The sequence below is a fragment of the Abramis brama genome, assembly GCF_963993115.1.
Source record: "Abramis brama genome assembly, chromosome: 15".
Taxonomy (NCBI): Eukaryota; Metazoa; Chordata; class Actinopteri; order Cypriniformes; family Leuciscidae; genus Abramis; species Abramis brama.
The window spans coordinates 30,854,410-30,877,404 of NC_139977.1; the positions used below are offsets into that span (position 1 = coordinate 30,854,410).

Genomic DNA, 22,995 nt, shown 5'->3' on the forward strand with positions numbered 1-22,995 from the left:
GCAGTCTTTGGTGGTTTACTTTTTTCCCAGTTTTAGACACTAAAAGCAATTTAGCAAAAAAATACTCTAGCACACCTGGTAATAAGATGCAGTTTGGTCGATTGGATTAGAAGTAGACAACACTAAATACAGGTGTAAACTGGGTCTAAAACGCTTTGAGCTTATTCACTTTCAAACACTCCAGAGGTAGTCGAAACGTAAGAAATGTACCATTCCTGATTTCTAACATGCACTCACTGTGTTCGACGCGGCCTTGGGGCTGTCAGAGCTGAAATGAAAGCTGATGCTCTCCGTATGTTTTTCCGTCGTCTCCAGGCACATTCATATGTAAATTTGCGTGAGCTTATTTCGTCCATTATATCGAAATATCTGAAAAAGGCCTCCCCTGGAAGAATTCAGGACCGGAGTTGTTGAAAAGTGGACAAAAGAGACGGATTAAAACACCAGGTGTGAATGGGAATGTGTCTCGCTCGACTACCTGTGATCCGATCGACCAAAACGCATCTAAATATCAGGAGTAAAGAGTAAATCTTTAAAGAGACCCAGTGTGGACTTCACTGAAGTGTGCATCAGAGAAATCCAACAACATTCAAAAACATCTTCCAGCAAACAGAGCCAGGAAATGCCTCTAACTGAAACAAAAAAGACATATTGGAGAAAAATACTAGGGATGTAATCAGGAGAAAGAAATACAAAGACAACTGAATGAGGGAAGAAAGAGAAAATGCACTGTACGCCACAGTCAACAAAGTTAAACTGTAACATTATCTTCCTGGGAGCGTCATATTAGAGTTTCCCAGCGGTCTTCAAATAAACTTCCAGAAATAAACCCGGATGTCACAGCTCTTAAATCAGCAGCTCTGCTTCCAAGCGGACGCTGAGAGTACCAGGACGGAGAAGAGAGTCCATCTGCCGCACGAGGAGGCAGGGCGCGGGGTAAATGAAAGCGTGCTGGGAAGTCAGCACAAATCAGCTCGCCCTCATCGGGTGTGTGCCAGGTGCCAACATGGCACAGGGTCAACACCAGTATCTCCACGAGGAGAACATTTACCTCATCCTGAGCTCACAAAAGCACTGAGTCTATTGTGTCTATTTTCAGCGGATAGATTCTAAAAAATAATAAAACATAATTTACAGCTGACTATAACAGTGACTATAAAAAATTATGTGTAAACTGCATTTAATTGCATTCATTAACAATGAAAAATAGGCTATTTCTAAAGCATGTATTAATCTTTAACATTTACTAATGTATTATTAAAATCAAAAATTGTATCTAACATGAACTGCAATGAACAGTTGTATTTTAATTTCCTAAAGTTAACAAATATCAATAAATACTGTAACAAATGTAATGATAGTTAATGGATTAACTAATGGAACCTTATTGTAAAGTGTTACCAAAAATTGTGTGATTAACAATATTTATAAATTAATAATATGCTAATATATTAGCAATGCAATAGAGTGCTGCAGTGAAGATGTATTTTTGTAGGCCAACCCGAAAATTAGCATCACCCTGATTCCCTTGACAAAAACCCAGTGGGATATTTCCATTGGCTTTTGGATTTTGCAGAGAATAACCTCCATGACCAACAAAAGTTCATGATTCTTACATGTTTTGGACTTTTTTGAATTTTGAAGCCTTAAAGGGTCAGTTCACCCAAAAACTCTGTCAGTAATTACTCACCCTCATGTTGTTCCAACCCCGTAAGACCTTCGTTCATCCTCGGGACACAAATTAAGATATTTTTGATTAAATCTGAGAGCTGGCTCACTCCTTCATAGGCTACTGGGTAATTTCATCTGCCGGCCCAGAAAGTTAGTAAAGACATCGTTAAAATAGTCTACAGTGGCTCAACCTTAAGTTTATCAAGCGACGAGAATACTTTTTGTGCACAAAAAACCCCAAAATGTATTCAATTATTAATTTTCTTCAGTGTGGGCCTCTGAGTGAGTTTGCATGCGCGAGAACTGAGAAGATGACGCAGACGGATCTCGATGTAGTGTTTACACTGGTTCTATAGTGTGCATTTTCTGGATGTCCGAATCGTGAGAAACCAATGAGAAAACGTGAAAAATGAATGGCTTACCTTTCACACTTTCCCATCAAATGATCGTGAGTGTCATCTTCTCATTTCTCGCGCATGCGTCGCGGCGCTCTCGTGAACTCACATCAGAGGCCCACACTGAAGAAAATGAATAGTTGAAAAAATTTTGCGTTTTTTTGTGCACAAAAAGTATTCTCGTTGCTTGATAAACTTAAGGTTGAGCCACTGTAGTCACTTGGAATATTTTATCGATGTCTTTACTAACTTTTCTGGGCCGGCAGATTAAATTACCTAGAAGCTTATGGAGGAGTGATCCAGCTCTCAGATTTCATCAAAAATATCTTAATTTGTGTTCTGAATATGAACGAAAGTCTTACGGGGTTGGAACAACATGAGGGTGAGTAATTACTGACAGAGTTTTCATTTTTGGGTGAACTAACCCTTTAATACAATCGGCAGAAGTATAAAGCTAAACTAAGGCTATAAATGAACTACACCATGGTCACATGAATTCGGGCTTCATGCAACAACTCTTTCAGTCTTCATTTAGAAAATATTTTCCCTGAAAGTTTGAGTTTGCAAAGCTGTGAAAGCAAACTAGTGAGTAGATGAGTTTACCTGTTCGGCTGATGACGTTTAATGTCCCGAAAACCTCTGTAGTCCCATTTAGACACTTGGTAACAACCGCCTTTTCCAAGACAAGTAAAAGCTTTGAGAAAAAAAAGAAGAAAAAACACACACACACACACACACACAAGGGGGTATTACTGGTATTTTATGTTGTAGAATGAAATGTGACAATATCTTGAGCTTGACCTTATTTCAGGCATTTAATCAAAAACCAGTTCAAAAACCCATTGACTTGAGGTTGATGGAACCTGAAGTGCTAAACTTGTTTCTGGATTCTGGGAGTTATTTGGGATAATTATGCAGTCTGTCTCCTCATAAACCAGCTGAACGAATGTTTTCTGGCACACTTTGTCATTGTTCTCCGTTAAACATCACATCAACATTCACAATTAAAACGGAAAACTCAGAAGCAAATTGGTATTTATAGTTATAAGAAATTTTCAAGAGTTTCCTAATGGTAATTATGACATTATGTTGCCAATCATGTGCATTCAACTAACCACTTTCTAACATATTATTGCTAAAAAAATAATAATAGCATGCTTATTTTTAGCTTATTTTCTAAATACAAAAAGCAACTACAGAAAATGCAAACACAGCTTAAGAATGCACTAAGATTACATTTTTATGAATAAATATGATGGCCACAAGTGCATGCCATATGCACGCAAATATTTATTCAGAGCAAACAAACTTGGGTGGTGAATTGAATTAAACCTGCCAATCAACTAAAACTATCAAGCCATTTTGACACTCAACAACTAAACAAGTTTTCAGAAATAAGCTGTACAAGTTCAGCCCTTTTCCTGTGACTAACTCTCTCTATTTCTTTTCAGAGTGTAACTGTAATACGATGGGTTCGGTGCACGACCGCTGTAACGGCACTGGCTTCTGTCAGTGTAAAGAGGGCTCAACCGGAGTCAAATGTGATGAATGTCTCCCCGGTTACTACTGGAAACCGGGCTGTGTCCGTAAGTACCTTCCCAATCAGACTTCATTCAACTCTCCCATCTAATTAACAAATCAATGTCAAAGTGTGCAGTCGCCTTTCCATTCTCCTCGGCCAATTTCAGGTTTAAATCAGATATTAATTGGCACAGAACTTTAGTTTCCTAAAGCCATCTGAAATAAAATAACAGTTTAAATTATTACTACTTCTAGCTTGCAGTCATTAGTCTTTACACTGTGGAGTTAAAACAGAGTTAACTCAAGAAATGAGAAAGATGCTTTAGTGGTGTAGTTACGCCAACTATCATCAGCGGTTAACCATGCAAACCAGTCAAACCACTAGTCACTGTAAAAAAATATTTTCATGATTTGTTATCACAACATTTTTTCTTGTGTCAAATCAACTTGGATAATTTATGTGGTTCAGATAACATAATATTTTGTGTTTCTGTTGATTAAAAAATTAAGAGTTAATACAATGGAGATTGGTTTAATTTCACTGAACTTAAAATTTTAAGGCAACCAGGTTGCTTACTTTTTTAAGCTAAACCAATAATATTTTTTTACAGTGTATATGCTGCTTGAGATGCGGCTTCTGTGCCATGTTTGCAGTGTAAAAGATGTCCTGGTATTGCAGAATCCTCACAAACGGAAGTGACATTTTACCACTGGGCTGCACTTTTAATAAAGCTTCTTTAATGGCATCCATCTCTCTTAAAAATACCTCTAACATCCATCACTCTTAAAAATAAAGGTTCCAAAAGAGGGATTTCTCAGCAATGCCATAGAAGAACCATTTTGTTCCCCAACTAACCTTTTTTTCCCACTACAATGAACCTTTTTTGTGTAATAAAAAGATTCTATGGACGTTAAAGATTCTTTGTGGAACGACAGATGCCAATAAAGAACCTTTATATTTTAGAGTGTGGAATCTTTCCATTGCACAGAAGGTTCTTTATAGTGGAAAAAAAAGTTCTTTAGATTATTCAAATGTTTTTCACACTAATAAAAAACTGCTGACTCTGACTGCTAGTTTACATGTAGTTGCAAAGTTAGCTAGTAGATTGATTGATCGAAATAAAAGTGTTACCAAACTTTTGGAACCTTTATTTAAGGTTTAAGGTTCTAAAAAAAAAAGTACATTTACTGCGTTAGATTAAACTGGGAAGGGTTATAGCACTTGCATATTGTGGTCCTACTGTTAGTTTCACTGCTTCTACTGTTCTCATTTCGCTTTGGATAAAAGTGTCTGCTAAATGAATAAATGTAAAATGTTTATTTTTAAAGGGTAACTCTCACCAAAATGCAACCTAGGGTGTTTTTGTGAATCTACCCGAGGCAAACTTTCGTTTAAAAGCATAATTGTGGAAACAAAAGTGGAAACGCCACTTTTAAGGGGCACGACTATAATAGCATCAAAAATCTCTATTTTTAAAACACTAAGAAGGCTCGACACAACATGAAACTTTGCTCTCAGTATCACCAGGGGCTCTACACATGAACTCCAGCATTGAGAACAGTGTTTGTGTACACAGAGTTTACTAAAAAGAGATTTTGAACAACTCACTGTAGCTGTGTGTCCGCCGGCATTTTGACAGTCAAAAATAGTCGATCTCCGAATGCAGCGTAACAGGGAGGAGAGTAAAGATGGAAAGCTCCTAAAGCTTAGTTCAATATAAATTCACGGATAATTTGTTGTTTTGGCGTTAGTGAAAATCAATATTGACCTTGTATTTGAAAAAGGATCCTCATATAAGAAGCAATACTAAAATTCAGAGTCAGTTCATTCACATTCGGAGATCGACTATTTTTGACTGTCAAAATGCCGGCGGACACAGCTACAGTGAGTTGTTCAAAATAGTTTTTAGTAAACTCTGTGTACACAAACGATGTTCTCAATGCTGGAGTTCATGTGTAGAGCCCCTGGTGATACTTCCAGCAAAGTTTCATGTTGTGTCGAGCCTTCTTAGTGTTTTAAAAATAGTGATTTTTGATGCTATTATAGTCGTGCCCCATTCACTCCCATTCAAAAGGCAATTTGACCGAAAATGAAAATACGGTCAAACTTAAAAGTGGCGTTTCCATTCTAATTATGCTTTTACACGAAAGTTTGCCTCGGGTAGATTCACAAAAAGACCCTAGGTTGCATTTTGGTGAGAGTTACGCTTTAAGAGTGTAGTGACAAAAAAATTGTAAGGCTTATGATTCAAACATTGGAATTGGTGTCAAGTTGTGTTGCACAAAAAAGGGGTGTGGTCTCATAATGAAGAGGGCGGGATTGATCTGATTTAACAGGAGGCTGACCTATTATCACAATAGATTATACTGGTGTATAATGGGTTTGGCTTGTATTCCCGCTATCTGCACATTCTAAGAAGCCCTTTGTTTATTGGAAACTGGTTTGTGGGGTAATGATCACATTTGTACCTGGATTCCCATGGTGATTTTAGAACCCCTGCGCACAGCGTTTTCCCTGTGATCCATCTTTAAGATGAAACTGGCCCACGGCCAGAACCGCTAGCTCTGTGTGGAGACAGAACAGGGGAGAATCCATTAGGGACACACTTCCGGAGCTGGATTAGTCATTTTCTTCAAATAGATGTATTTTGTTTTAGGGTTAAGTGGATCTGCATGCAGCCAGTATTTACTGGTTCTAGTAAATGCACTGGATAAGCTGTTTGGTTAATAATATTTAAATATTATTGGTTAATGAAAGTGTTCACATGGTTTGGACTCTTTTAGAGCTTTTTGTATTACATTTATAAAATATCATGCGCTGTAACAACTTATTTGTAAACAAAACAAAGACTGTTAGATTATGTTTTACAAGAAAATAATATTTCAGGCTTTCAACTTAAAAATTCAATGCGTTTCTTGCCATTTTCTGTGTAATTAATATTAAAATCTAGCAATTTCTGAGTGAAAACTGTTTCTACACCAAGTTTTATTTAGTGTGACCATTTCAGCAATGCAAAAAAAAAGAAAGAAAAAAAGATGCCCATTTAACCCTTCACTTACAGTCTTTTTTTATAGGATATGTTCAGAATGGCAAACTTAATTCTGTGCCGTATACACTATACACTGCCTACTATTTCTTCAAAAATTAGTATTTGAAAACGAATGCATTCCTGTAATGACTTCAAGTAGTAATAGAGTGCATTAATATTAAACAGGAATAATAGAGTGCATTAGTGGCCGCCAACTTTTTCAGCGGCCTTGCTTCCGGTAGTAATTTTCCCATAGGATTTTATTTCAAAAGTCTTCATTAGGGAGTTATAAGCCATCAACCAAACCAACCAGCTATGAGGTGAATCACATCATTACACACTTTGATTTGAAGCAAAAAAATATATTAGAAAATCAGGCAAAAAGACAAAGGTACAAGACTTCATGGATTTAATGAGGAGTGAAAGAACTACAATCCCATGAAGCATTGTGAATTACATTAAAAATGATCGATAAATATAAAACTGATACGTATCATATTTATACATCATTTTGTGCAATTTGTTTCGAAATTTCTTTGCAGAATTATGGGTAATGTAGTTTTTCACCTGGAATTCCACTGTTAAATATGATTTTTTTAAATATATAATCCAGGCTGATGGCTTCAACAAAAGCATACAATCGATTAACAACTTCGTTGCTCACAGTTCGTCTGTCTTTACAGGTTTATGAGTTATTATTCAGAATCAATTCCGCTGTGGAGAAAATGAGTGGGATTTTTACTTTACTAAGTGTTGTGTTCTGTGCCACATTGTTGTCACATGATCTGATCACATGCATGTTAACTTCCATATCCTCTTCTTTATTTAGCATTTTTAATTTAATTCTGTGTAAAATGAGTCAAGAGATTAAAACTACAACTGATATTACTTACCCTCAACTTAACCTTTCATTTCCAGTGTGACGAATTAATGGTGTTGCATTCTGGGAAACGGTGCTCAGCACTGTGCGCTCGGGTCGTATTGTAGTAGTAGGTCATCCCAGGTATTCCAGGCAAATGAGAAAAATCTGAAAAATTATATGGCAGTATGTTATTCAGAACATAGCAATAGTCATGCTCCTCTTTATCATTTTCAACTTTCTCTCTCTCACACACACTCATTGTTCACTGCTGAGACAGTTTGGGGTCAGGTGTGTAGCACCTGGTCTCATTAGTACCCAGACTCCTGCGACACGTTGTGGCTTTTTAATGACACCGCCGGACTCCCATGTTAAATATGACACAGATACAAGCCACCAAGAAAATTATCATGTGTGTGTGTGTGTGAGATAGAGAGAGAGACTACACTACCAATAAAAAGGACTAATTAAGATTTTTTTTGCTTTTGAAAGAAGTCTCTTCTGCTCACAAAGGCTGTATTTATTTGATCAAAAATTCTGTAAAAACAGTATTATTGTGAAATATTGCAATTTAAAAAACTGTTTTCTATTTGAATGTATTAAAATGTAATTTATTCCTGTGATCAAAGCTGAATATTCAGCATCATTACTCCAGTCTTCAGTGTCACATGATCCTTCAGAAATCATTCTAATATGATGATTTGCTGCTCAAGAAACATTTCTGATTATTATCAGTGTTGAAAACAGTTGTGCTGCTTCATAGTTTTGTGGAAACCATGATAATTGTTTTTTTCAGGATTCTTTTGATGAATAAAAAATTAAAAAGACCAGCATTTATTTGAAACAGAAATCTTTTGCAATGTCTTTACTGATCAATTGAATGCATCTTAATAAAATGATTAACTTTTGAATGGTAGTGCATCACAGATCCCACAAAAATATTAAGTAGCAAAAACTTTGAAATGTTCCTTAATCATCAAATCATCATATTAGAATGATTTCTGAAGGATCATGTGACACTGAAGACTGGAGTAATGATGCTGAAACTTCAGCTTTGATCACAGGAATAAATTACAGTTTAAATCATATTATAATAAAAGACACTTATTTTCGATTGCAATAATATCTCACAATATTACTGTTTTTACAGTGTGTATTTGCATAATTATGTAAAAAAGAAAAAGCAAAGATTGGGAATGTTGTACATGAACTTTTCCTCTGTGTTCTCCACAGCGAACGTGTGTGACGAGGAGTTACTCTTGTGCCAGAACGGGGGGACGTGTGTTCAGAATCAGCGCTGCATCTGTCCGCCCGACTTTAAGGGTGTTTTGTGCCAACAGTCGCGCTGCGAAGGAGGCAAAAAGTGCAACCGTGCCAGCTCTCTCTCTCTGAGCCTGGCACTTCTGCTCTGCCCGCTCCTCGCCACCCTGCTGAGCTCCACCGCCTCCTGAGAGACTCCTGAGAGACTCCTGCTTCTCCCATCGCCCTCTACAGGGGCAGAACGACAAACAAAGAGACTCTGTTAGAGCTGGAAATCAATGGAACTCAAAATGTGCGCCTCACGTATACGCTGAGGACGAGTAATACCAAAAACACACACACACACACACAAAATCAACAAGTTTCTTGTGCAATAGCTGCGAAATTAAATACTTACCCCACTTCCTTCACTCTGATTGGCTCAATGTAGGGGGCGTGTCCTCACAGTGACCCGAGACTGCAGGTTGTCTTCACAGAAAGACAGGAAAGGTCCGGCTTCACGTTTTTTACTCTCCCTCGCTGCAGTTTGTAACATTCAGATGTATGTAACGAGCGCTCACTGTTATTCGCTAAAAAGCAAAGAGTATGAATATTATTGTGATATTTGACTATTAAGATTTTAAGCACTGTACCGCTGGTTGTTATAGGAATGTTTGTCGCCACAGTTAGAGATCATTGATATTTATGAAGTATTCAGGACACAAACACGCTATCCAACTTGTAAGAGAAGATATCTAATTAAATGGAATTATTATAAACCCACATTATTTGACTATTTTTGGTAGAGAATATTTTTGGTTTGGATCTACTCAAGAGGCAAAAAGGTTTTATTATATACACTGTAAACTTTACAGCACACAAAGCTATTATAATACAAGAACCTATAACGTAGAGTTTACACTGTACACTTTACAGTCAGGTATTACAGAGGATGAATTTACGCACTAGATGTACCAAGCAGAATTTATTAAATGGCAAACTCTACTGAGATGTACAGGATGGGGTTTATTACACTGTAAACTTTATGGTTAACAGATTTACAAAACTAAAAGAACTGAATGAAATTTTATGACACTGTAAACATTACAGTAAATGTGACTGTTACTTGGCCACGTTTGAATTGTTTCTGTGTCGGTCATTTCTTTGCATTTTGTAATAATACACACATACACACACAAGATAATTTTCTCTCCAAAATGATGTCACTTCCTGTAGGATAATGTCATTAAGGAAATGGCTTTTGCTAGTTAAAATTATTTTACAAAAAACTAATGGTGTGTTCACATCATAAGAGTATTATGGAAAGTGATATTGAGGAAACAGTAAAAACTAATTACAATTTTGTTCTTAATTAATTGTCAATTTATCATTTTACAAAGTAGTGCAGCATCTTGGACATGACAACATTTTTAACATGCATTTAAACTGACAAATAAAATGATTTAAAATTCACTTCATTATAATATTGCGGCTACATAAACCGTATGTAGTAATATGATTTCCATCTTTAAAAATTGTGAGTTTTATTATTTCATCCAGTATATTAAAACATGATAACAGTCAGTGACCCAATAAAATCTTCTATTGGGTCTTATATAACAGTCGTAGAGGAACCCAGAGAGAATTTTATATTTACTTTGGTCTGTGCGGTCATCTGGCTTTATGAAATATCTGAAAATGACACCCGAGCCAGTGAGACAACAAACGGGATGCTGCACCAATAATGTAAAATTACAACAAAAGCAAGATTCCAGAGGCCTTGCTGACCCGGCATCTCTCTGACGAGAGAAAAATGCTGCGTCACGTCACAGTAGCAAAGTGTCTTACACCTGACCTGAGAGGATCAAGCTTTTACCTTAGTCAGCAAGCATTGATTACCTGCTTCTTCAGAATATCATTAGCAAAATGGTTCCTTATGAGTCCAAAGCTTCCTTCTGACCACCTTCAGGTAGAAACTTGATTAAAAAGATGGTGATGAGTCGGTCATATCCTGCAAACAATTCTGGAAAGCTTTCAGAGTCAGAATCACATCATAAACCTCCACTTCTTTTTAAACACACAAGTGGAACACTATATGATTCTGGTTCTCTCTGACCATTAAGTTCCACCATAATACCATCTAAAAAACACTAATGCAACAAAATTCCACAAGACGAGACTGAATACAACTGACCTATTTGTTCTATGAAGGTTTGACATTTGGGATGTAAACTGTGCTGCAGAAATCTGTAAAGCTTTCTACTGAGGTTTGTGAGCACAGATTATGTGGGCCTACACAGACCTTTAAAAAGTGTAATAGAGTTGTTTGGGCTTAAAACTGGGGCATGACAAACCGGTGTAAACCTAGAAGCGTTACGCCCCCTAGTGGTGAAAGAGACACTGCACGTTTTACCGCGGAGTTACCTTCAATTTAAAAAGGGATTATCTCAAAGGTTGCCTTTGTTGTTCCACAGAGTTCAAAACTACGCAGGTGTGAAATATTAATTATGAATATGTAAAATATAAGCTGTCTGCAAAAACAAACGACATCTTGTTAAGGAGTATCAATATGCGGGAGACTCCCGGAACTTCCGGGAGACTTGGGATGTCTGAGAACATGACATGAATAGACTCGATAACAAACGTAATTTTTCACAAACTAATTAGTCTTAACATTATAGTAACAGAATACAAGTAATTTAATTTGTAGTGAAGTAAAAGTGCCTCACACGCCAAATCCTGCAGTCTTCGTGTCGCGCGCACTAGGCTGTTCTAAACCATAGATTTTCGACGGCGGTAAAATTATACCGCTAAAATAATTGCTCCAAATTTCAATAAGTAAATAAAGCTTATTTGGGTGTCTTGTGTGACAATTTAACCTTGTAAATCGACAGCCCGACAGACTCTATCGCAAGTGAAAAGTTTTGGATTTCGCCAAACGGTGAGTATCTGTACAATGTTCTTCACTAGTTTTACTACAAATAAAGTGGATAGCACGTCTATATTATGTGGCAGACTAACTGTTCCTTGATATTAGTAATAATACTATTGCATGTAGAATCTGTGCATGTTATCATTATCATGTTGTCATATAAGCCACTGTAAACCATGCACTAGTCATTTAACCACTGTAAAATAAAACCATAGCTGCGACTGGCTTATTACTTCAATAAAGCACACACAGACAAACAAGATAAATATTAAAAAGACCTGAGGGGAGGGAGAGAGGGGTCAATACATTCATGATTGATCAACATTATTTTCATTTACCTAGTATTCTAGTCATCCATTATTTCAATATGTTTAAATAATATGGATTCGGAATGGAATGGGATGGGATGGGATGGGGTGGGATGGGGGGAATAGACTAGCCTACCATGATATGATTTAGTGGATCACTCGCATCACTAACAAGCAGTTTATCAAGAATAGTTGCAGTGCTTCAGAAATCAGCTGGTGCAGTGATTGTCATTTATACCAAGTAATAATAAAATAAAAATATCCAAAAGTAAATACAAAAAAAAGGAACTTTTAATTTCCTGTCTACAAAAAGTGCATTCGTACAAAACAAAGACCTCTTCGTACACTTTTGTAAAACTGGTCACACAAAAGATAAAACTCAAGAAAAACACCACAGTAGCGGGTCGATCTCTCAGTCTCCAGGTATATGGCTAGCATACTTAAACTGTACAGTTTCAAACTTCACTAATTTACAACTTAAACACATGGTATTTTACATTTGAAATTAAAACGTAAAGGAAGACTTCCTCTGGTTCTGTTATTGGCCTTCTTTAACTTAATTATCAAAATTACCTGTACAATCTATTCTAAGCGTTGGCTCAATCAAATATAATGCAGTTTAACTGAAAAGACCTACTCACCACATGCAGTATGTTAAAAGTCAGTATAAAACAACCAGTGAAACACAAATAACACTGCATTCATGCACAACACACTTGCATCCCTGCAACAAACCTTAAATCAAAGCTACATTTAAATAAGTGACAAACTATACAGAATGATACACCAAAACTGGTTATTTTTGAGCAAGACCAACATCTTAAGAAAGTGCAATTATTGCATTATTATTATTTTTTTGGGAAGACAAGCACAAGGCCCAAAAACCAAAATCTGTTGTAGGGAACAAAACATCTCTTTTCATGAATAAAATAGATATGTTCAATGTGTGTTTAGCAGCAAAGGATGATTTGGAAGAGTCCAAGATTAGGCAAGCACTGCCATCAAACTAATTCATCAAGCTAATTGCCTATGCCTGAGAAAGAGTTAACACAGACCCTTTGTGAGCTTTCAAAACATGGAGAAGAGGACATGAGGAAAAACATCTCTCTCAATGGATTGCGGTTAAGCTTTAATGAAAAATAAAAACAGGGATAATGAATTTATCTCCTGTGTCGTTTTGGCGGTGGGGAACCGCGGTGTTTTGAAGAGTGTCTGGAAGATTGGCCGGTACTTTGAGAGTCAGCGTCATATGAATTAGATCTGTGCGTTGGTAGGCGTGGCGCTGGTAAGCCCCGCCTGCCCTGTCCCTGTTCTCTGATTGGCTGCCGCTCTGGAAACCGTGGGTCTTTGGGCCTGTCATTTACCCGTGGGTCTTTAGGGCACTCCAAAGGTATTAGACGTGGCATAGGCTGCTGTGCCTGAACGCTGCTCATGTCACGGCTAGAGTGTGGCGCAGGGTCTATTTCCATAGGAGACTGCAAAACAGGTGAGGTCACAGTGCTTGATCGCCCAACAGGGGGATGTGAGAGACTGCGAGTCGGCGGATCACGTTTAAGAATCTTCTTGACATCACTTTCAAAATCTCTTTGCATGGTTTTGATTATAGTTTCCCGTCTCCCAGCGTCCTCAATCAACTCTCCCCAATCCCTTTGTTCCTGCAGAAATGCATTGATTTCATTAAAACATCATTAAAAAGCACCTCTTCGGGTGGGTCAAGACAAGCCAGTGTATAAATCTGTACGTTACCCTGAGTGTGCGTAGATGTCCCAGTATGAAGAGACTAAATCTGGCTCTGGTAATGGTTACGTTCATCCTCTGCCGATTTCCAACAAACCTTAAGAAAGAAATGTTCCTGGTTCAAACATTGCAACATGAATATTTCTGTAGATCACACTGATATTACACACACTTACCCGATGGAACCCATTTCACTGCTGGCTCTCACACAAGACACAATGACGCAGTCCATTTCTCTGCCCTGAAAGCCATCGACAGTATCTACGTCCACCCTAAAAGACAGTTGCGCATATTATAATACAACTACATTAAAATTGAAGTAAATATTTTCAAGAGTATATTTAACTACTAGCAGTCATTCTGAACGCTCATACATTATTTGCATATAATTTCAATAAGCTATATCAAATCTAAGAATAAATGGATCTGTAATGTTAGGATAGGTAATAATAAACATCAGAACACATTTTAATTCTAATGTATGTGAAAATGTATTAGTTAATCGACAACCACAGAACAGCTATTGTAATTACAGATACAGTCAAAAGTGATAAATTTTCTATTATTTTCTTTGTAAAATAAAAACAAATGTATTCATCCTTGGATATTAGAATACAACAACATCGCCAATATGCATTTCAATGCATAGTTAAAACCTCTATGGGCACATATGAAACGCATATGCCCCAAACTGGCCAAAACAGTCATTCTGACCGTCATGGGTAAAGAATATGAAAATATAATAAACTGCGAGAAAACTAACTGATTTAGTAACCAATATTTGTTTTAGTGAGCAAAAATATCATGCTGTAAAATTACAATGAAAACTGTATGCATACGGTCAGTATGACTGTTGTGGCCATTCAAGGTAGAAATACTCAAAACTTTGTGTCTTGTAATTTTAATAAAATAACAATGATAGAATAAAATAGACACATCATTGCGTCCTATAGTTACATGGGTTTTATTTCAACAGTCAAAATGACTGCCTTGGTAGTTCTAGTGTTAAACATTTCATTGTACAAAAATTAATTTTACTACTACTCATTTTACTACAGCGTGCCACAATAAATAATTAAAGAAAAAAACAATTTATTACACTTTGATGAAAGACTATGAAAACCAACTTTTTTTCTTAAGAAAATTCACACTCACTGAAGTTGCTTGTTGATGCCTGAACTCCTAACGGCGTCCAGTATCCGTTGTTTCTGGGCGTTGTAGGGCGTTATGACACCGACTCGCACTGACTGCTTCTCGCCCAGCAGCTTCAACAGCAGCAAGACCAAACTGACCTCTTTGTGGTTGCTAAATGAACTGACCAATGGAGAAACACAGTAAGTTAAGTGTTCAGACAGAGACACAAGAGGCAGTAAAGTCCCACCCACAATCCTCTATTTCTTACTCTCTCTCCTTCCTCTCTCTCCCATCCGTCACGTCGAACACTTTGTAGGGCTTGAAGGGCCAGCTGAAGGAACAGCGTTTCTGGGCAGTCTCGCTGTGGGACAAAAGTACATAAATCAGAAGCCCAAATTTCTACTTGACCTTTTACTTGTGCAAATGCTGCTTTTTGCCACATCTCGCAATGCAGATGAACTGAGAAAAATGACTGGCCAAAAATATTTCTGATTTTTTTTTAAATTAAATTGCAGCTTGGGCTTTATTTAAATAGTAGGTTTTTGGCACAATTAATTATTTACTCTGTGATTAATTAATATTGTTAGCAAAAAGAGTTTATATTTTTCATTTACAAACAAGATTTTAAAAATGCAAAAAAATGAAATGTTTGAAAAATGAAAAAAGTACACCTCTATTATTGACAGTTATACTGAACAATCCTATGCCAACAACTTCGCAATATTGGTTGTGTCACAATATCACAGCTCAATCGAAATTGAATCAGTGGCAAATAAGTGAGACACCCTGCGTGTCCACAAAAGAGCAAGTCGACAGGATTGGTTTCTACATTTTGTGCAGCACACTTCACCTTTGATAAAGCATGAGAATAACTGGAGTGCTCTTGGTGAATACACCTTTTATCTGTGACTCATGTTGCTTTCTTCATTGTATTCTCAGTATGAATAGGCCCTCATAGCAAAGTGGGAGTCACACGCAAATAGGATGGCAACATCCATGTCGCTGGATCACGTTTCTTGAGGTCTGCAGGGTCCCGGTTTAGTTTGCAGTTAGCAGCTCATTGTGTTGAGCACTCACCACGAGCACGGTCCTCTCAATGACCTTAGGAGTTTAAACTCACACTCGGTCATAATCCACTGCTCCTCATAATGCTGCCTGCACTGCCCCTTCCTACACATCATAAACATGGTGAGGAGTCTGATTTCAGAGCATTCTTATCTCTCTCCCTCCCTACAAATGCCTCGAGTGTAAAAAAAAAAGAAAAAAAAAAAAGTGTCATGTGTGCATACCAGTCATTCATAAGAGCACTGTTGTAGATGTACTTGGAGGGGAATTCACAGATGTCAGGGTGCATGCGGTACTGCACGCTGAGGAGGACGATGGGAGAGAGTTGTGGGTTTGATGGATGAAGATTTTTGCATAACCTTGCCATAAGAGACTGATCATAGCCAAATTCCTTTGCTTTCTGTTCAAACACACACACACAAACAAGTTTTCATATCTTGCACAAAATGCAAAGGAGTTTTATAAAAAAATAATAAAGTTTTTCTGCAGATTTATTTGCTGCCATTTATATTAAATGCCATAATTTAGAACAAAGCGAAGCAAAAAAACAAAAAGTATGGGTTTAAATTTGTATGCTGTAATACAAATGCTATGCAGCTAATATGGTGGGTTACCTGGGAGACAACGGTTGGTGGAAGCTGGTTGGGATCACCAACGAGGATAATGGAAGGACTTCGGTAAAGCATGGGAATCAGCGTCTCAGTTTCTTTAGCCTGGCTAGCCTACAAATGTGCAAAGAAAAACAAAGTGGCTATGAAATGTATTGGTTAGGAGTATTAGTATGTTTATAATGATATAAACATTATATTCAGTAAATTGACAATGATAAATATGCACCACGACAAAAGCCAAATAAAACATATGATATTAAAAACAATATAGTCTTGTTTTGTTGTACTAGCGGTAAGAGATTCACTTCATTGGAGAAGTCAATAGATGGTAAGAGTATTTAGAATCTAATTTAGTATTTGAACCAAATAAAACTGAACAACAACGGGAAAAAACACAACAAAAACATTTAAATGGAACCACAAACTATAAGAGATTTTAGTACCTCATCGATGATGACACAGTTAAATGGTTCATGTCCCAGTCGACGGAAAGCATTCTCGAGGACGATACTTCCACTGGTGCTGAGCGTGCAGCAGATCACATTAGCATTCTGCAGCACTAATGCTTGACTCTCTTGTCGCCTACTGCGACTCTAAGAAAAATACAAGAGATATGTTTGCTTGTTGCAGTATTGAGAATAAGTATTCTGAAACATGAATGTTAAATAGCGTGACTATTTACCGCTTTAATCTGACGACTCAGTCCTTCTCTCTCTTTCAGAAACTGCCTCTTCCTCTCCATCAACTTCTTGAACTGTCATCCAACCCATGAGGTTACAGAAATTTAAGACAGCATTAAAATAAAAGTGCATGAATCAATACGCTATCATTTCATTCAGAACATAGTCTATATTCTTTGTCTTTTAGAAATTTGTGTAATAATTCCGTGGAGGATGCATTACATCAGCAGAATCCTTTGGCGTCTTTGCACATCGCTGGGAAAGATTGTCAATAGTCTGGTCCAGTTGCTCCTTCTGCCTTTGGACGTCAGCTTCTGCAGTTTGCAGGGCTCGCTCTACACACAGACACACACACAGCTTATAAAATTATAATTCAAGAGTTTATGCATATGCAGGTGTTAATGCATAAATTTGTCTCACGTGCTCTAGCTTTAGTCTGGTGGTCGAGGCTGAAAGGTTTTAGTGATTTCGAGATGGTTCTTTCATTTCCCAATCTTACCAGGTTTATGTCACCGCAGTTACCTGTACACAAAAGTGTTGTGTCATATGCTTTAATGTGATAGAATATGGCATGCATGCTTTTTTTCAGCTGTCAATGCATGTGCAAGCTTGGAAACCTTGAGGAGCGTTGAGGTTTCTGCATTTTTCTTTAAAGATCACAATGACTTTCTTCATCAGACTATCGATGGCAGCGTTAGAGGGTGCACAGAGAAGAACACGTGTCCGTCGAGTCTTGGAGTGAAGGTTCCCCACAGAAGCAACACTGTTATTACCCTAACCAAATAACCACACACACACACACACACAAAAAACACTCAGCAAATATGAACCTTGAAAGTTGCAGTATGATTAAGGTGTCCTTGTGAGCGTGCACAGGAATAAAAGATAAATACCGAAGACAGTAGTTTGTACAACAAGCCACCAATGGTTTTACTCTTTCCAGTTCCTGGAGGACCATGAATAAGGAGAAATTTTGGGGTCTTCTGCGTTCTGTTTATCATGGCAAGACCACAGGATATTGCTCTTGCCTGGTCCCTGTTGTACTCCTGGAATACAAAGAGAAAGAGGAAAGAGAGCACATAAAAGGAATGTTAGAACATAATCAACCTATTAGATTTCACCTATTGGACTTGCACATGGATCACTCTAAAGGTACTAAAGCTCAAGAATAGTTGTCTAGGGTTGAATTTTGGCCCAATACATAGTAAAGTAGTATGAAAATTTGAAAGAAAATGCATACAACTATTTGCCCCCTTTATCTGACACACCCAGTTCAGTTCATGGAGATCTCTACTAAAGAAGTGATGATTTGAACCAGGTGTATTAAATAAAGGAGACATACAAAATGTGCAATGCTGTAAGTCCTGGGATCAAGATTAGGAACCACCACTGCTTCAGATAAACCCAAACTCACTGATGCGTCCAGGTCCGGTGGGCTATGCAGTGTATGTGTGAAATAAGACACATGTGGAGCAAGAACAGGACGCAACATTGGTCCATTTCGCAGCAAGCATAGTGCACGAAACTCCCGGAATATGCTGATCAAAGATCCAATAACTTCACAGCGCACAGGTTGGGCATTCACCGAAGACACATTACCAAGGGTCTGAATAGTCAGGTTTAGGGTAGACATGGAACCTGAGGAAAGACAAGAGTAATGAGACAGTGCACTGCACATAAATGTGCTATATCATTAAGGATTGTGTACAAGTCCCACACCTGAACCTCTGGAAACAATGGACCGGGACACACAACCGAAATGAGGATGTGGTTCATGGAAATTTGGTTCATCGTGAGCATACGCCCCAGTGTTGTCCGGCAGCCAAAGCAGCACAAGGTCATCTTCTTTTGGGTACAGTTGCCTCATGTCACTTTCCTGAGAAATGCTCACTACAAACATATGTACAACTTTATGAAAAGCTTGATACTTGAAAGTATACTCTTTGCGAACTAATAATTAATTGTACTTATATTAGAATACACTTTAACTGAACATAAGAAGAAGATCTGCCCAACATAGCTGGACGTACCTGTGAAACTGGCACTAGCCGTGCGATTACTGTATTCTATACCCATGACCCTTAGGTTAAGCTTGACCCTGCCCTCTTTGAGCCATTCACTAGCCATCTATTGAAAATGGAATGGATTAATAACATCATTAACACTGATACATAGCATTCTATTCCAAGCATAAGATTTGGACTATATAGCACGACAAGAACAAATTAGCTGTTTAAAATGCTGTCTCTATTACATTTAAAGATTTAGGCATTACAAAAATAAGATGTAGTCCCACCTCTTCAAATGCATTAATTAGCAGCAGGGGGTACAAGCTGTTGAAGTACTCCAGGTAGCTAGGGAAATTAACTGGCACCTCCTTCAGCGGCAGTTGGCATAGATCATTTGGACTCCCAAATGTTTTGTAATTTTCAAGCATTCTATATTCCCATTTAAGAATTGCTTGGATCAAGATTGAAAGGTCAAACTGTGGGGTTTGATCCACCGTGGGTGCTGGTTTGTTAACTGGGGTCTCAGGCCTTTGGTATACCTTGTAAGATGGTGGCTCTGAAGTAGAGCTTATTTTAGTACTAGTGACCATCCTGGGAGCATGGCTCAGAGGCAGAGGAGTTTGTTGTGAATGAAATGGCTTTGTGAATAGTGGAGGCGTCACAGGCTGTAATGTTTTGGGGGGTGGCATAGCTGGGGGCGGTCGGGGAATCTTCGCTTTAGCAACATTAGCAGCAGGAGGAGGCTTAGCTCCCTTTTCCATTTCAAGGACTAGCGAGGCACTGCGGGAGCTGGGGTTGTATATTTTTGTGGTAGAAGGTTTGGCCTTTTTCATTGGTGGCAGGCCAGGCTTCAAGAACAAATGATCATTAACTTTTTCATTGCACATGGTACTCGGAAGAGGGGCATGAGGAGTCTGAAAAGGTTTATGCGTCGACACTGGTTGCCCTGGAAAATCTGACTCACTATCTGTATCAAGGTCCATGTCAACAGGATCTCTCTGGGTAAGAAAGAGTTCATTTTCATCCTCAGGCTCCTCCATTTGAGAGGACAGTTCCATGTCAGTGGGTTCCATCTGAGTGAGAGACATCCATTCTTCATCATAGTCCTCTTCGGAAGCCTGGGTGGCTTTTTCTTCTTCCCTGTTGACATTAGCAGGCTCACTGGCTTGAAAGTACTTGGACTCTATTATTGTCCTATTACTTCCAACCCCATCACGTCTACAATCACTGGATTCTAATGTAGCCTTTTCATTATCCTGCTGCTGATCAGGATCTGGTTGAAAGCAAGGAAATAAATCACCATTCCCATTGCTTGCAACTGTAGGTTTTGATAAGGGTACTTCACCTGGCTGATTTGTCTTTGCTGGTTTTTGAGCAAATGTTGTGACAGCTCCCGTTGCTGGCCTCGGATGCTTCTCACGACTTTGCTTGAAAAACTGAATATCTTGAGATCCCAGAAGTTTTTTGTTGCTTTTTACCATACGTTTCTGCGGAGAGGTCTTAATGGTTCGAGACACTCGCCTTATCTTCTGTTTTGGTTCTACCTGCACTTTCTGGCCATGGCACCGCAGTTTAGCCACACAATCTAGAGAACGCTGAGAAAGATCAAAGGCTTTTCTTTCCTTCTTTTTTAATCCCAAACGCTCCGCTGTTGATTCTGGCTCAACAGCTTTACGCACCTTCTTTGGAGGAACAATGGCAGGGGTGCCACGTGAGGTGGAAGCAGAAAAATAAGAGGAGGAAACTGAGCTGGAGGATGGAGAGGAAGATCGAATACCAGATGAGGATGGAGTAGTTGATGAGGAAGGTTCTTCTACGTCATGAGATATGGAGCTGCGTTTCAAGTGGTGGCCTCTGACTTTTTGAGCAAGGGCATCAATTATCAATGGCTTTTTAGGCTGTGATTTGGCTCTCTTCTCAGATGGAATGGTTTTTGTGCTTTTAACCTGCAGAGGTTTTGGTTTGACAAATTTATCGCAGCTTTCTGCAGTACTGGATGCTTTGGACAATTCACATGGATCCGCTGGCTCTTGTGGCTGCTGCTGTTGTCTGATCTTATCTTCTGCTTGCTGACAGGCCTCATCTGGAATCATTACATTATCTGAACTCCATGAGGGAGATGCTTTATGAGGAGCTTCTTCCACCTGTGGTTTGAGTGTTTGGTCTGATTTCTTTGTCAAGACTGATGCATCAACATCCGAATCATTCCAGGCAGATGCCACATATTGCTGGGTCTCAAACTCAAACACTTGTGATTCACTGAGATCATCATAATCACGCCCTGGACTCTCAGGCAAATCAGGATGTTCTGGAGATGTATTTTTCTTGGCACATTCCTTTTCAACAGGCCAACTGATGTCTTTTAGCCTTTCATCATTATCAGAATCTTCATCATCAGAGATAACAATGGTACTGGACTCTATGTTTTCCTTTGAGTTGCCAGTGGACATGGTATGCGTTTTTCCAACATCCCTAGTGTCAACTTCAGAGTCACTAGACTCAAGCTTGGGGCGAGAAGATTTTATCAATTGGGCTAGTCTAACATTGAGGGGTTCATCATCATCATCCTCATCATCATCCTCCTCAGTAGCTCGAAAACCGCATTCCTCCTTAGCTGATGCCAAATGAACAGGTTTTAAGGATTCACCAGGCTTTCTTTTGGTAATGGCTTCGATCTTTGACAAATTCTGGTTATTTAATTTGGATCGAATTTCCTGCAGCTTATCCAGATCTAGTTTAATATGTTCCGACTCAACAGCAGGTCTCAGCTCTGAAATTAACACGGGGACAGGAGGTTCCTTTTTAGCCTTTATGATGTTCTCAAGACCGCTGCAGAAATCCTCATCCAAGAAGCAATCGCCAGAATTCAAATGTGGCTCCTCTTTAATAAAAGAGGAGCCACAGGCTCTGCTTGGACCCGCCTCCTGGTCCTCATGTTGTTGTTGCAGTGTTGGCATTGATTTTCTGGAAATAACAGTGTTTGTAGTTGCCTCCACTGATGATGTAGATGGTGATGGAACAGAGGATGCAGAAGCAGTTCTTTCTTGCATCGACCGGACAACAGTTTTTAAACACTTTTGAAGCTCTATAGATTCAGAATGTTTTAGATTCCATCGTTTGTTTGTAGCTCCACGCAGCTGCTTGTTAAGCAAATTCAAAAAATGGGTTGCACGTGGAACAGATCCCGTCTTTATACCTTCTTTCAGCAGCAGTCGAATCAGTGTCATGCAGCCTAGAATTATGGCACCAATGCCACCTCCAGACGTAGGCAGTCTTCCTACTATACCCAGATTGTACGAGGTTGAACTAACGCTGTGAATCCCACCCATCTTGTCTGGTGGTCCATGTGGTTCATCCGATAGGACGATGCACATGACAATCACTTCCACCCACTTTGGGGCACAGCGAGAAAGTATTCCCATACGTCCTTCTGTAGAGTGTAGCTCAACAATTTGAATGAGGATACGGGTGAAGAACTCTGTAACTTTATCGCACATGCTTGTCTGTCCGGTCAGTACATGTCGATTAGCTAGAATCTTATCACAAAGATAGTGAATGACTTCACTAATAAAGGAGGCATTGAGCTCTGGAAGTTCCATTATGGAACGAACAAATGGAATGAACCACAGAAAAGTGCTTCCATATACACGCATGCTCTGGCCCATCTCAGAATCAAGCACTTTGACCAAGGACTGCATATCCTCATAGATCACATAGTTGCTGCAAATACCACTGTTGGATGATGAACCAGATGCCTACATGATGAACAGGAGGAAAAATAAATATGTATACAATGTATTTTTCC

General features: G+C 38.6%; 2 protein-coding genes across 6 annotated transcripts in view; one reads left to right on the forward strand and one right to left on the reverse strand.

The window, feature by feature from the left end:
• The window catches only part of ntng2b (netrin g2b), a 65,678-nt gene extending 55,827 nt beyond the window's left edge, over positions 1-9,851 (forward strand). For all 3 annotated transcript variants that reach the window (XM_084136197.1, XM_084136199.1, XM_084136198.1), the window contains 2 exons: positions 3,518-3,652; positions 8,709-9,851. In XM_084136197.1, coding sequence (XP_083992323.1) covers positions 3,518-3,652; positions 8,709-8,926 — 353 coding nt within the window. In that variant the 3' untranslated portion in view covers positions 8,927-9,851. The remainder of the gene's footprint in view (positions 1-3,517; positions 3,653-8,708) is intronic.
• A 2,372-nt stretch (positions 9,852-12,223) lies between these two features.
• setx (senataxin) overlaps positions 12,224-22,995 on the reverse strand; it is a 29,837-nt gene continuing 19,065 nt past the window's right edge. For all 3 annotated transcript variants that reach the window (XM_084136599.1, XM_084136600.1, XM_084136601.1), the window contains 17 exons: positions 19,478-22,945; positions 19,212-19,308; positions 18,901-19,071; positions 18,596-18,819; positions 18,075-18,227; positions 17,799-17,955; positions 17,602-17,703; positions 17,404-17,516; positions 17,184-17,255; positions 16,945-17,094; positions 16,505-16,612; positions 16,115-16,290; positions 15,094-15,186; positions 14,847-15,005; positions 13,868-13,963; positions 13,701-13,788; positions 12,224-13,609 (listed from right to left, as the gene is read on the reverse strand). In XM_084136599.1, the coding sequence (XP_083992725.1) occupies positions 13,115-13,609; positions 13,701-13,788; positions 13,868-13,963; positions 14,847-15,005; positions 15,094-15,186; positions 16,115-16,290; positions 16,505-16,612; positions 16,945-17,094; positions 17,184-17,255; positions 17,404-17,516; positions 17,602-17,703; positions 17,799-17,955; positions 18,075-18,227; positions 18,596-18,819; positions 18,901-19,071; positions 19,212-19,308; positions 19,478-22,945 (5,922 nt within the window). In that variant the 3' untranslated portion in view covers positions 12,224-13,114. The remainder of the gene's footprint in view (positions 13,610-13,700; positions 13,789-13,867; positions 13,964-14,846; positions 15,006-15,093; positions 15,187-16,114; positions 16,291-16,504; positions 16,613-16,944; positions 17,095-17,183; positions 17,256-17,403; positions 17,517-17,601; positions 17,704-17,798; positions 17,956-18,074; positions 18,228-18,595; positions 18,820-18,900; positions 19,072-19,211; positions 19,309-19,477; positions 22,946-22,995) is intronic.